Source organism: Scomber scombrus, chromosome 5 (genome assembly GCF_963691925.1).
Source record: "Scomber scombrus chromosome 5, fScoSco1.1, whole genome shotgun sequence".
NCBI classification, from domain to species: Eukaryota; Metazoa; Chordata; class Actinopteri; order Scombriformes; family Scombridae; genus Scomber; species Scomber scombrus.
Window position 1 is genome coordinate 3,069,329 of NC_084974.1, and position 13,881 is coordinate 3,083,209.

Below are 13,881 nucleotides of genomic sequence, written 5' to 3' on the forward strand. Positions count from 1 at the left end.
ATGTAACCCCTAACTATAATACTTTACTACAGCTAGCATGTCTGAAATGTGAGCACGTCCATCAATGAGTGCTTTTCCATTTTAAGCTATTTTATGGGAATAATTTGAAGGAGAAAAAACCACACACACACACACTATCTAAAAAAAAAGATAATATTTTTCCATATGGCGGAATTTTGTCCATGACCACTTGTGGGGTTGCTGACCACAGGTTGGGAACCACTGCCCCTCTTGGTATCTAATCATGCAGATAGTTTCGGTTTAATTTTTCCATTGGGATGTGAAGAAATAGTCCCTGTGAAAGTAATACAGACACTGTTTCTGGATAGAATATGTCACTGTTGAAGTCTTTAAAATGAACACCAGACATAAAAATCCATCCACAGAAATGTCAGAGAAACCTGGACTAATAAAACCCAAATTATCTGCATGGTTTTATACCACTATTGGTAAGTAAGATGTCATTTTTGTCATAATTTGGGTGAGCTGACCCCTTAAAATCCACTAATATGACGGTAAAAATGAGTCTCGTTGATAAACTGGGACGAATGAGACACAAGCAGCTCTGTAGAGAAACTACTGATGAGATTTTGTTTAGAAATAAAGAGTCCAGCTTGAAAATAGATTCAGGCATTAATGAATGAATGAATTTGCAATGTGATGCCTTCCATTAGCACCCCGCTTTCTCTTTAAATGAATGAAGAAAATGAGCTTTGCCTTGCTGTTTGCTTCAGTGCTTGTCGGACGTCTCTCTCTCTCTCTCTCTCTCCCCCTCTCTCTCCCTCTCTCTCCCTCTCTTAGCAGTGGTGTGAGTGGCTCTAGCTGAAGAGGTCCAGCCTTACACACACACACCACACACACTGTGCTTCAGCTTCAACAGAACTGGGTGTGAAGAAGAAGAAGAAGAAAAAAAAAAAAACACACTTCCAGAGCAGACATGGAAATGAATGTTATACCTAGAGGATATTGTATTGTTACTGTTGTGTTGACTTTTCTGGCAGATGGTCAGCACATATCTTATTGTTCACCTCGTGTTCACACCTGAAGTCAATTAGAAGTTCAGTTCTGATGAAATGAAAATGCCCAGAAATGTAGTAAACACACATGAAGAGTTTTATATCGGTGGTACTAAATATTAAATGGACTTCATATGAAATCAAGCTCCGTTTCCTTCCTTTAAAGTGGATCTATGCTTTAGTGTTGACTCACACATGCCTGTATGCTGTTTAATAAGATATCACTATATGGACAAATGTATGTGGACGTCTTCTTTAGCTGCTAGGCCTCTTTATTCCAGTTAAAGGATATAATGTTACAGCATACACTCATATTTCACGCAACAGTTTGTCTCTTTACTGTTTCAACATGAGCTCAACTCCATCCAACACCTCTGTGAATGCTGACCCTGACCAGCCTTATATCAATCAATCAATCAAACTTTATTTATATAGCAGCTTTCATACAGGTTAATAGAGTTCAAAGTGCTCCACAGTTGATTGACAAGCTGATAATAAGACAGAACAAATGTAGAACAAGAACAACATCAAGAAAAGGAAGAAAAAGAAAAAGAACAATTACAAAGAAAACAATTAGACCAATGTGTGTAGGAGAAAATAAGAAAGATACAAATGAAAATAAATAAGATAATAAAAGTGTATTAAAAGTTGAGTTAAAAAAAACTAGTTTAAAATAGATTAATAAATAAAATAGGAAGAAAGTTTAATAAAGCCTAGACTAAAACTAGGTTTAAAAAGACAAGAAACAAATCAAATCAATAAGGAGATGAAACTTATAGAATGATAATAATAATAAAATGACAAAATAAAGTAGAACACATTTTTAAAACATTAAAACAAATCAAATCAAATAGAATAAAAAAAGACTAGAAACACTTAATTAAAAACCATCATTAAAGAACTTTTTCATATGGATGTGACATTCAAGGCCCATATTCACAAAACATCCAAAGACTAAAATCTAAAAATAACTTCCTGAGTTAAAACTGCAAAGCATTTTAGTAATAAAAGTAGGTCAAATCAGCACTGTGTGTAGACTTATCTCATCAATGATGAAGATGTGTTCAGTCAACAGTAGATGGTGTTTGATGTGTGATACAAGGTTCTTGATAAGTCATCAAGATCTATTTAATCACACTCCTTTGTATCTTTAACATTCCGGTCACCTGTCAACCAATCACTGTGGACGTAGTGATTCATGCTACACTTCTGCTAACACATGGACACATACACAAGGTATTTTTATGACGCAACTAAAAACAGTAAAGTCCAGTTCTTTATTTCAAACTGCTGACATAATGATAAACATCATGCACAATAAGAAATAAAGCCACAGTCAATCAATCAATAAATATAAATTACTATATTTCACCATTAATTTATGTATCCTAATCCATTTACATCTTTCTTAATAGTATTTCCCATCAATCATCATCATCATCATCATCATCATCATCATCATCATCATCATATGAAAACCTCAGTCTTGTTACAAAAAAAAACGTTTGTACATTGTCCTACAGTACAGTGAGCCTTTTTTCTTCATAATTGCTTAGTTTGAGTTTTTTTTAAAACATTACAACAGTAATATAGAGCTGTTCCTTCATCTTTTTAAAATGGTAGTATACAGCTGAGAGATGCACATTTAGCCTGTTTTTTTTTTTGTTTTTTTTTACACAAACATAATTCCCTGCATGTAAGATAAACACTTCAAATTCCACTACTGAGCATTATTAATCACTATCTGAACATTTACTAAATGACTTATAGCACACTATGATGTAGATGTAAGCAGATGTGTTTATTACATTGTCAACTATAACTACTCCTTTGTATAAAATCTCTTTATAAAAGTTATTACTGACGAAAGCCGTACATTAACCCTCCTGTTGTCCTCTGGTCCATTTTGACCCATGGGGACAATTCAAAATTGAGGTATAACTTCATCTAAATGAGGCCTGTTGAGCATAATTTCCAAACATAAGTTGAAATGACGTTTGTTAAAAAGGTCTAACACATAATTGGGTGATCATTTATACCATATCCTTTAGTTACACAATCAACAGGAAAACAGCAGGAGGGTTAATAAAGTTCAAATCTGCTTACAGCTACATTAAACTGTGTTAAAAAGTGCACAGTGTTAACTCTTATAAGAGTTTACACTGGCTCCCTCTACAACAGAGGTAAAGCATCATTATATATGTGTATAATAAATCAAGCTTTCCCTTTAGTGCAAACATTTCTGTCATTTCTAACTGCCCTGCTGACATTTCTAAAGCGCTTTCATAAGGTCTCTATTCCAGTAATTAGACAGTGCCATTGTGTTCCCTTTAACTAACAAAAAAAAACACTTTTCAATATGTACCTGAGAGTTCACCTCTACTATAAACTGGAATGGTTGGATGTCCTGTAGGACCTCTGGAGAACATTGAATGATGCTGTGGTGGCATCAGCGCTCTGTCACACAGTGTTTTATAGTGAGGAGGAAGCAAAGAGAGGAAAAGAAAGAGACTCTATGAACTGGTTAAGTTTACTGAGTGTCTGTCCTGGACTGCCCTCTAGGTTCCATAGGAGAGACAACACCTCTCATCACATCATCATCTTATTTATTAATTCATCATTCATCAGATTTTTCTTATGTTTCACCCCAGAGGAAAAAATACTTTTTTTGTCTCTTTCGGTGCAATTATCCAATTTCCAATGCAATATTTTAGTATGATGCTATCTGTTTATTTGTATATGTGTATATTTTCATATATATAGTCTTTAGTTTTTAACTCACTCTTTTACTTTTAATTTTAAGCTGCTATGAATGAAGTGATCTCTAGTGTGGGGATCATTGGTGTTTCATTCATTCATGCTGTTATGACAGTCTGACAGCAGCAGAGGGGAGATGAGCCTTACCTTGTACCTCAGCAGCAGCAGCAAAAAATCAATCATGTCTATTGATTTCGTTTTTTTTGTTTTGTTTTTTTAAACTGAGGCGAGATCATGAAATAAGTGCGTATGGATTTCAGTTCTTCTTCTTCTTCTCTTCCGGGTCGTCACCGGTGAGGAATCCAATGTGTGTCCATATACACCACATCTGAAAAGACACATTTAACAAGCACTTTAATGCAGCTTTAACTTAAAAAAAAAAAAAAAAAATCATTTTAATGTTTATGATTATCACATCTCCTACCTCTACTGTCAGAGCCAGCAGGCGACCTGCAGCCAGCAGCACGGTCCCCGGAGCCTGAATCCAGAGCGGCAGATAGAACCAGCGGGACAGTAAACCTCGCTGGTACCCGTACAGCCACAGAGGGAGGCAGTGGAGCCCGCTCACCACCCACGTGCCCAGGGGTGTCCGAAACCCTGAGAATAACACACACACACACACACACAAAGCTCAAGTCAACTAGCAGGATTTATCTGGAGCTGTACATCATATATAAACATCTACAGACATGTTACCGTTGGCCATGATGGCTCGTATGAGAGCGGGGCTGCTGGTGAAGCTGTCCTTCCAACGGTCGCCTCGAGCGTCGTGGTTACACACGAACACACACCACTCCAGTGCGGACACCAGCCAACCCCACTACCAGGACGACACACAAGAGACAGTTACACCACTGTTACTTTGCTGTGAGTAAGAATAACATCCTTCATGGTAGAATGTAGGGATGCTTTAACATCTGGATGATGTGCATTAGTCAAAAGTTAGAATTGGCTCTCATGTGTATGCAGCACATTGTTCCAGAGGGTGTTCGGTTTAAGTTTATTTTAGTGACGTTCAGTTGGACTCGTGTTTCAAAGCTCAGCCGTGAGATCCTCCTGGGAATCCTACATGTGCCAAACATTGTGTTTAAAGGTCAGTTTGAGTCACTCTGCCACTCGATTAAGGTTATTTATTCATCTTTCAAACAATCCTTTCATTGTTCATCTTTCATCGATGTTTCTCCTGCAGCCATGTGCAGGATGGCGGGTCACAGCGCTCCTGTTATAACACGTCTTGATAACATTGTTTACAGTGGACAAAGCGGAACATTAAAAGCTCCAGAAAGTGACTCACAGCCTTAGGAATATTCATGCTTTGTCATGATATTTTGTTTGACTCTGCTTCTACTCCACATGTTCAGCGTGGAACACACTGTGACACAAAGCAGCAGAATGAGAATCAGCTCTCTCTCTCTATTTAAACTAATTGAAAATCAATGTTTAAAGCCTCCCCTCAAGTCAAAAAGGTGTTTTTCCATTAATGTTACTTCAGGCAGAGGTTTTAGCTTCACTGTGCAGAATGATGTATGTGCAGAGTTTGACACTAGAAGATTGTTTTCATATTCATCTGATGGAAAATCTGATTTTAAAGAGATGAGCAGGATTTATGACATCACAACTAGTTTGGAGCCAATAGCAGGTCAGTAACTTACATAAATATGATGTGGAAACTTGAAGCCTAAACTTTTGAAATGATTAATAAATGTGTTTTAATAGATTGTGGCATGTTTAATGAAGGAAGAGGAGGAGATGTAACTGAATTTGATTTGTGGGAAAACCTGATCTGAAAAAAAAAATACTAAGGTTCATATATATGTAAATGAAGAAGTAGTTTTTATCACAAATATTACTTGCACTCTTTGAAAAAAGTGCAAAGATGCCAACATGTTTGGTCACAACTACAGTGTGAGTTATATATATAAATATATGTGTAGTGTACAAATACATATTTATCAGAATATATTTAATAATATATTTGTATATTTATTATTTAGAGATAAAAATGAATGTTAAAATCATCATATTAGGTATAAATGTTGACATGTTGACAGCAGAGTTTTTTTGGTATAAACAGCATGACTCCACATGACTCCATCCTGACTGCTGTTAAGATAAGATAAGAAGCTTTATTGTTATTGCACAGCGAGATACAATGACATTTTGTTTAGCAGCAATCCTTGTAGCAGCTACAGTGTCAGTATAAATATAAATAAATATGTTTTAAAATAAAATAACAACGTATATCTAAAAATATGTATTAAGATCAAGTAATAGTACAGGCTACTGGAGATCCAGGAAAAGAGTGTTTACCAGCTGTAGACAGCAGACAATTTAAAGACAGTTACATATGATATTAAAACATGATGTCAAATATACACCATCATACTGTGTGTGTGTGTGTGTGTGTGTGTGTGTGTGTGTGTGTGTGTGTGTCCATCAGACCTCATACAGCCGGCTCCACAGCATGCCTCTGCTCAGGTTGTCCACCACTACATCCAGCCAGGCCCCAAACCTGGAGGTCTGTCCCAGCCTCCTCGCCACCCAGCCGTCCACTCCTGCACAAAGGACATCATTACTGAAGACATTTGAAGGTGGACCCTGATGTATAATATTACAATAACATCTATATCAACATTTCACCCAGAACAGTGACACCTACAAGCCACATCATTTAAAAAAAAAAAAAATCAACATTATACTCAGTCTTGAAAATTGTAAGTGTGATCCTGCAGGTAAAATAGCATGATCAAATGTTTCATTACCATCAAGAACTGTGGAGAGAGAGTAAAGAGGAACAAACACTGCTGGTGTTTCAAAGGCAGCCCAAGCAGCAAACACAAGGCCAATGCGAAAGTATCCTGAAAAAAATAAATAAAAATAATAACTCAGTAGATCAACCACGTGACATAACTTTAGAAGTCAATAAGATAAGATAAAACTTTATTGATCCCACAGTGGGGAAAATGCATCACTACAGCAGCTCAAAAAGATAGTGATATGAGAACATTTTTTAAAAAACATATGTATACAACAATAAAATTAAAAACTAAAAAAAGGACCTTTAAGTGTAATTATAACATATACATACACAACAATAAAATTATAAAACAATGAGGTTTTTATCTCATTAATGTGAGAGTTTGGTCTCCTCCACCTGAGCATATTACAGGTAGATAATATCCAAGTCAAGCTATTTAAAAAAAAAAAAATCATAATAAATGACACGTCTTATATATAAGTAAACAGACACTCTTGTACATACTTTAAAAGTTAATGTGCAATATTCCTCACCAATAATATTGGGCCAGTAAAACAGAACTTTGACTGCCATCTTCATCAGTCAATGATTAACCATGCTGCGAGCTTCATCCCGGAACATAATGTTGCAACATGTTTAGTAAGCAGAATAACAGCCATCAACACAAGATCATGAATGTGTCCATATGTCTCATGAATATATTCCTGGTTAAATCCTCGTGGTGTGTCAGCCAGCTGTTATCTGTCGGAGCTTTAAATGAAGAGCGCTGTTATCACTGTCATGTTGACAGACTGACGTAGTGACGCAGCGTTTTCTTCTTGGGTTTAATGGCGGGAAGCAACCAGCGTTAAAGGTGCATTACCGCCACCTGCTATGTAGGAGTGTATTGTATATTTGTTTTTAGGAGAGGGAGGAAGAATAGGGTGGATTAGGGCAATGTGGGACGTTGACTAATGTGGGACAACTAAGCTCCAGTGCATTTATCTCTTTTTCTATTCAATTCTAGTTTTTAACTTATCTGACAAAAAAGAAAAAAAAATAGTAGGCCTACTAAATTAAATGACCAAATATGAGTATGCACATTTCAGAATGTTTTGTTAGATAAGGCTGCTTGGTATAAATCAAAGTATTTCTAGGCCTAAAAACTTGTGTCCCACATTACAAAATCCACACATTCTGAAACCATTTGGCACAAGGAACATTAATATATATGTGTGTGTAAATAGGGTAAACAAGTCAGAATTGCAAAAAGTGTCCCATATTACCCTGATCCACCCTACCCCAAATGAGCTTTATTAACTCAGTTTTTCAAACACAACTTTATATTTTCCTTCCTTGGTCTAAATAAATTCGCACGCAGCGCAAAACCAAACCATGCTTATGAGGGGAAATGCATTCAAATAAAAATTCCCTCTGATTGACGATATTTTGTTAACTCTGAGGAGTTGATTTAGACGCTCATCTCCTATATGTCCCATTTTTTTTTAGGAATATTGCATAAATGGCTCAAATAAACTAGTACAAATGTATCAAATGTATCCTTCCTGTATTTGGTAGGGTGGATCAGGGTAATGTGGGACACTTTTTGCAATTCTGACTTGTTTACCATATTTACATATGAATCCAGTAAATTATATCAACATAAAATATCATTATGAAATCCCCAAGATGTTTCCTTGTTAAATCAGAAGACAATTTTTAGATATTGTACTCAAAATGAAAAGGGCACATATATATCCTGGTTAATATATATACATATCAATGTTCCTTGTGCCAAATGCTTTCAGAATTTGTGGATTTTGTAATGTGGGACACAAGTTTTTAGGCCTAGAAATACTTTGATTTATACCAAGCAGCCTTATCTAACAAAACATTCTTAAACGTGTGCACTGATATTTGGTCATTTAATTTAGTAGGCCTACTATTTTTTTTTCTATCTTTGTCAGACAAGTAAAAAAAACTAGTAGCCTGTATGTTGACAGTTAGCTTTAAAATAATTGAATAGAAAAAGAGATAAATGCACTGGAGCTTAGTTGTCCCACATTAGTCAATGTCCCACATTGCCCTAATCCACCCTACATGCCAAAGTGAAGTACAACTAGTACATAACTCACTATTAGCGTTAGATAAAGTGAAATTAACTGGAGGCTACGTGCATGTGAATCAAACCTTCATATTATAAACTTTAAAGTACAGTTTCCTTGCTTACCAGGTCGCTATGTTGACGGAAGGTTATGTAGCGGAGCGGCCACAAGGTGGCGCCACTCACACTGCTTTCCACCTTCACACACATACACACTGACAGCTGTGTATGACTGCACATGATGGCTCAAAATGTATTTAGGTAGTTTGCAAAACAGTGGGTATTTTTATAGATTAAACCGAGGTCAAAATAAAACGCTTCCGTCTGTCATATCGGTGGTGTTTACAAGCGTTTGAAAGCGCCGATCAACTGACCTGTGGAGTCAGATCATGTGACAGACTGGAGGCGTCGCTGAACACATTCACCCGTTCACCACATACACACACACACACACACTGTACCGTTTCACAACAAACGGATAAGGAGACGCGTCCGAAGAACTCCGCTGTTAACGTTTATTTCCTTACATCGCAATGAAATGAGGGGAGCATGGGGGCCAAAGAGTCGAGGATAGGATTCCTGTCGTATGACGAGGCTGTCAAGAGAGGTAAGCCGAAAAGCAACTGGCTAAATCCAGCTAGCGTTAGCCAGCTGTCTGATTTTATGCTAAGAGCGGCTCGCCTGAACCGCCAGTTAATATCGCTATGTTTAATTGGCTTTTCTTAGTAGACAAGATACGTGCATGTCAAAAAAACGAGGCACGACCTTTACATAATTGTTAAGACAAATTTTTCAATTCGGCACATATAATATTAACAGAGCAGCACCGGTTTGAACTATATGTCAAGTTAAATAATAGCTATGTCAGTGTTCTCCGCAGCCGCCGTCCCCGTAAACACTCGACGCTGGGCTGCAGTAGGAAACGTTTCCTTTTCATTTAAGTTGATAGAAATTGTGTTTAAAAGCAAATTTCGTGGATTTTAACGCGTCCCGAATTTGATAATACATTTGTTGCGATAAATAAATGACGTTGAGTGATATTTCATATGCTTAGCCTTTGCTCGTAAGCGTGGTCACGTTGAATTGACAGCTTTTTGAACTGTGTTTGGCGTATCTCTCTCTCCATAGCTACGAAAAGCGTTGTTTGTGGGGCTGCTGTCGGCTATAGCGGGGGAGGGATGGGCTGGCTTGACAGTTTTTACCCAAACGGTAGTACGGGCAGCTTTGAATGTGTGCTAACTCCTTCGGCTGACACTACAATATGCTCTGTAGCTCCTGTCACTTGGGCTAGTTGAGTAATGTCTGCGCCGCTACTACCTGTCCACTTACTTGTTTTTTTAGTAAGCTAGGCAGTTAGCTGGCTTGCTACAGAGAGAAATGCCTGCAGACTGTTTGTTTTAGCCTTCGTCTGGCGGATTTCAAGCCTCGCCATGTGATGTGGGCTAACGTTAATCGTCAGTGTTTGTGCTAGAGGACTTTCAGGTTGCCCCTGCTCAACTGAACACACATGAGCTAGCTGTGTTAGTCAGGGGACAACAACAAACAGATGTGCCTTACATTGCTGCTGCCGCTCCATTATTATTCATATGATTTGTTGCTGGGGATTGCCATTGGTTGATCTCTTATTTATAGTCCAAGGCCTGTATCTACTGCAACGTCAGTGAATGTATCTCAGCCTCATTGCTCTAAGCGTTTTGCTGACAGATCAGGTGAAAGTGAGGATAGATAAAAGAAGGGAAAACACACATCTGAACAAACCTTTTGAAATTCAAGAGTTCTACAGCCGAAAGCACATTTTTCTACACTGCTGCAGTTCTCTTCAAGTTCTCAGAAGCGGTGTATGATTCTTCTGTTGGTTAGTTTGATTGGATGTTCGCCTCACTTGAATAGCTGCCATCCTACCTCCTTTTCCCCCCTTAGAGAGCTACAATAAGCTTTTAGTTTTATTGTGTTTTTATGCTTGACAATTTGATAGTGTGTCAGGATTGAGCAACTTCAGTGTTGCATGCACTTTTATCGCTCGTCAAATCAATTGTCTTTATCCATAGAGCTGTCAATCTAGCGGGTTAATAGTGTTGTTATTGCAGCATATGGTTGTCAGTGCCCTTGTGTGTGTGTGAGAGCACACACACACACACACACACACACACACACACACACACACACACACACACACACACACACACACACACACACACACACACACACAGATCTTATTCTTGATGGCAATCTTGCTGCACTTTACTCCCTGAGTTGGCAGCAGCTGAACTTTGTCAGTCCGGATTCCATAATTACACATTCATTCAGCACAGTGTCTTAACTTAACCAGGGTCCAACAGGGGATGTTGGACCGGACTCACCTGTCCTTTGGTCTGATACCGTAGTGTCAGCTATTATCACCCAGATGACTGTATTTTGATCAAACATTGACCTATTGTGGCCTAAATGGCACCTTTCCAATATCAACTCCTCGAGTGGCGGTTTGAACATTCCTCAAGCTGATTCCCACTCTGATGATCACATGCGACCACACACACTCACACATACAGTGGAATTAACCAGCCATCCAGCCTTATCTGAGTTATCCAGTCACATGGCAGCATTCCTAATTTCCAGAGCGGGCCCTACTGCAGCAGAAATTACGCGGTCAGTTTTCATGGAAGCTCTCTGTAGCAGGACACCAGCAGCACCAGCAGCAGCAGCTTGATGGTCAGGAAGCATCCCGTCAGAGAGGCGAGGCTTTGATGCACTCCTGTAGTTCGCTCGCTCATTCGTGCTTCCTCTGAGGCTAATTTCGCCAGTTGATTATATGCACTTTGTTTAAAGCTTCTAACCACAGCCCAGTGTGTTAAGTGTGTATAGAAATATGAATGTCCACTAGAGGAAATAGGTCACCTAAAAACCTGATCCACAAATGTTTGCAGTGTTATTTGTGCACATTTTTGTAAGTGTGAGGAATAAATTGTAATAAAGTTTTAAAGTAGACATGAGATGGGGGAGATTGACCAATTTGGAGTCATAGTACAAGACATTTATATGACATGGTAGAAGGCATAGAAGAAATTTCAGCGCTGGCAGGATAAAATAGGATAGGTAGCCAATCAGAGCAGGGATCCAACACACATGTAAGGGGCAGAATCAGGAGGCAAACAGGTGAAAGTCCTCTTCATTTTTCCCATAGTGTGTGTTAAGTTACTAGATGATTGAACATTTACTTGAATGAGCACAAAATTGTCAAAGCTCATCACTGATTTGTAAAATTAGCATTTGTAAAGAAAAAAAAATCATGTGAAAAGAAGCAAAAACCCAGATTGTATTGCTGCAGTTAACATTCATTGATTATTTGCATATTTCAGATGTTTTGTGATTATTGTGCTGATTTATTTCACATATTATTTGAATCAGTCAGATCACAGCCAGAAGTGGTATTTAAAGATAATTAGCTTTGTCTCTCATTAGTTTTCTTTTTTGAATGGACTGATCAGTTATTTGAGTAATTATTTAACTTCTATAAGCAAGTGTTGAAATGCTGACGTTGCTCTTTATTTCCTTCAACATAACTAACTCAACAGGAAGCTTTATAATCTATGCGGTGTTGTGAAATAATCCAGAAGGCTTGTGTGATATTAAAGTTAATGTTTAAAGTAAGCTGATGTTAAAAAAAAAAAAAAAGTAATTAACTGTGGAGAAAAGAATATATCCAGCTGACTGTAACAGAGAATATGTGCTAATTATGTGACTTTGCCAGAGGTGGTGACTCACCTCTGCTCTGTGCTGGATCTGAAGCCATATCTGAGCTTGTGGATTGATGTCACACGTCGCTGGTCAGCTGTTATTAAACCCAGCTCTTCCATATGAACACGCTCTCTGAAATCCAGGTTAAAATGTCAGTTGATAGACAGGTTTGGAGATAGTTTGTCCCTGATGATCGCCAGTCTTAAGCTGGACAACTCAAACATAGTCTGATTATGTTGACCTTTCTTTTGTTAGACAGTGTGTGTAAGTGTGTGCATATGCACAGCAGCACAAAAGTAGAATACATGTTTTCTGTGTGTATAATATTATCGGACGATATATCGATATTGGAATTTTTCAAATTTCAGTATCAGCCCCAAAAATCCAGTATTGGACGGGCCCTAAATCAGATCACCTTTCTATCTACATGACATAGCCTGGGCCTGAAACCAGTCAGATTAGGTACATACACAGTACAGTAATAAATGTTGTAATGTTCCTTTAAGTCCTTTATCATTCCCTGGAAGACTTTGCTGAGCTGTTAACCTTTGTGGTTGACCGCCACATCATTGAGTAATGTGACTTCTGTGATACAAGCTACCAGTCACCTGAGAAGTGCTGGTTCCTGTGTTTGTGCTGGACGTCAGCAGGTCTTATCAGCGCTGCTCACACACCGCTGCTTTGCATGTTCAGCTCGTGCTGCCTGCTCTGTGGACGTAGGTTAGTCTGCTGCTGCTGCTGCTGCTGCTGCTGCTGCTGCTGCTGCTGCCTCAGTTGTTCCCAGTAAACTGTTTGCTAATGGAAACATAGGCAGGTTGTTTAGATTATTGCAGTTTGCATAGCAGGTGACTGTATCTCAATAGTATATTTTTAGTTGAGGCTGATATAGCAGACACGCTTTCTAGGATACAGGTGAACTCCTTATTGATTAGCTGCAGATACACTGTGTGTGTTTATGTAACATGTTGGTGGTCAATGGTCAAAAACCTTATATACAATATAGTTATATCAATTATTTACATAAGAAAGCACTTTGCCAGATTACTGTAATCTTTATTTGTTTCACTGATTGATGACTAATGTTCTATATATTTAACAGTTAAGTTTGTCTAAGCCTGTGTTAACAAAGGTGCACAATAAGGGTGTGTCATCTTTTCTCTCTGTGCAACCAAATGTTGCAAAATGGCCTAGAGACTCATCTAGAATGAAGAATACTGAGCTGACTCAACAGCTTTCAAGTAGAGGCTCCACATTCATTTTTTAATCTCATTAAACGTCATCCTGTAGTACATGTGATCACCAGGTCCAGGTCTGATCTGGTGTTATATTCACCTGCAGCTACACACTGCACATTTAGGATGTGCTTAATATGCTTAATCATTGAATTGAATGAAAGGTAAATAAATCTGTCCCGACCCATAATGGCAGTCTGTGTTTTTAGAGAAGTGTAGCGCCCCTCCTTGCATTATTATGCTATTATATTATTTGTTGCAGGCTAAAAGACAGAGGAAATACTTTATCATTTGTTATTG

The 13,881-nt window shown here is 38.1% G+C and overlaps 2 protein-coding genes across 6 annotated transcripts in view; one reads left to right on the plus strand and one right to left on the minus strand.

The window, feature by feature from the left end:
* Positions 1–2,518: 2,518 nt before the first annotated feature.
* On the minus strand, positions 2,519–7,377 carry si:ch1073-145m9.1 (CDP-diacylglycerol--inositol 3-phosphatidyltransferase). Of its 2 annotated transcripts, XR_009925192.1 has the most exons (7): positions 7,065–7,377; positions 6,536–6,631; positions 6,216–6,328; positions 4,470–4,593; positions 4,198–4,370; positions 2,878–4,101; positions 2,519–2,844 (listed from the first exon to the last, which is right to left on the minus strand). XR_009925192.1 is itself a non-coding variant. In XM_062419781.1 (6 exons), the coding sequence occupies exons 1-6, from the start codon at positions 7,108–7,110 to the stop codon at positions 4,030–4,032; spliced, it is 624 nt and encodes a 207-aa protein (XP_062275765.1). In that variant the 5' UTR covers positions 7,111–7,377; the 3' UTR covers positions 2,519–4,029. The 2 variants fall into 2 exon arrangements, 1 of the variants encoding a protein (XP_062275765.1); XM_062419781.1 differs by having other exon boundaries at positions 2,519–4,101.
* A 1,693-nt stretch (positions 7,378–9,070) lies between these two features.
* Positions 9,071–13,881, plus strand: part of usp32 (ubiquitin specific peptidase 32) — a 68,007-nt gene continuing 63,196 nt past the window's right edge. For all 4 annotated transcript variants that reach the window (XM_062419157.1, XM_062419160.1, XM_062419158.1 and 1 more), the window contains exon 1: positions 9,071–9,221. In XM_062419157.1, coding sequence (XP_062275141.1) covers positions 9,164–9,221 — 58 coding nt within the window. In that variant the 5' untranslated portion in view covers positions 9,071–9,163. The remainder of the gene's footprint in view (positions 9,222–13,881) is intronic.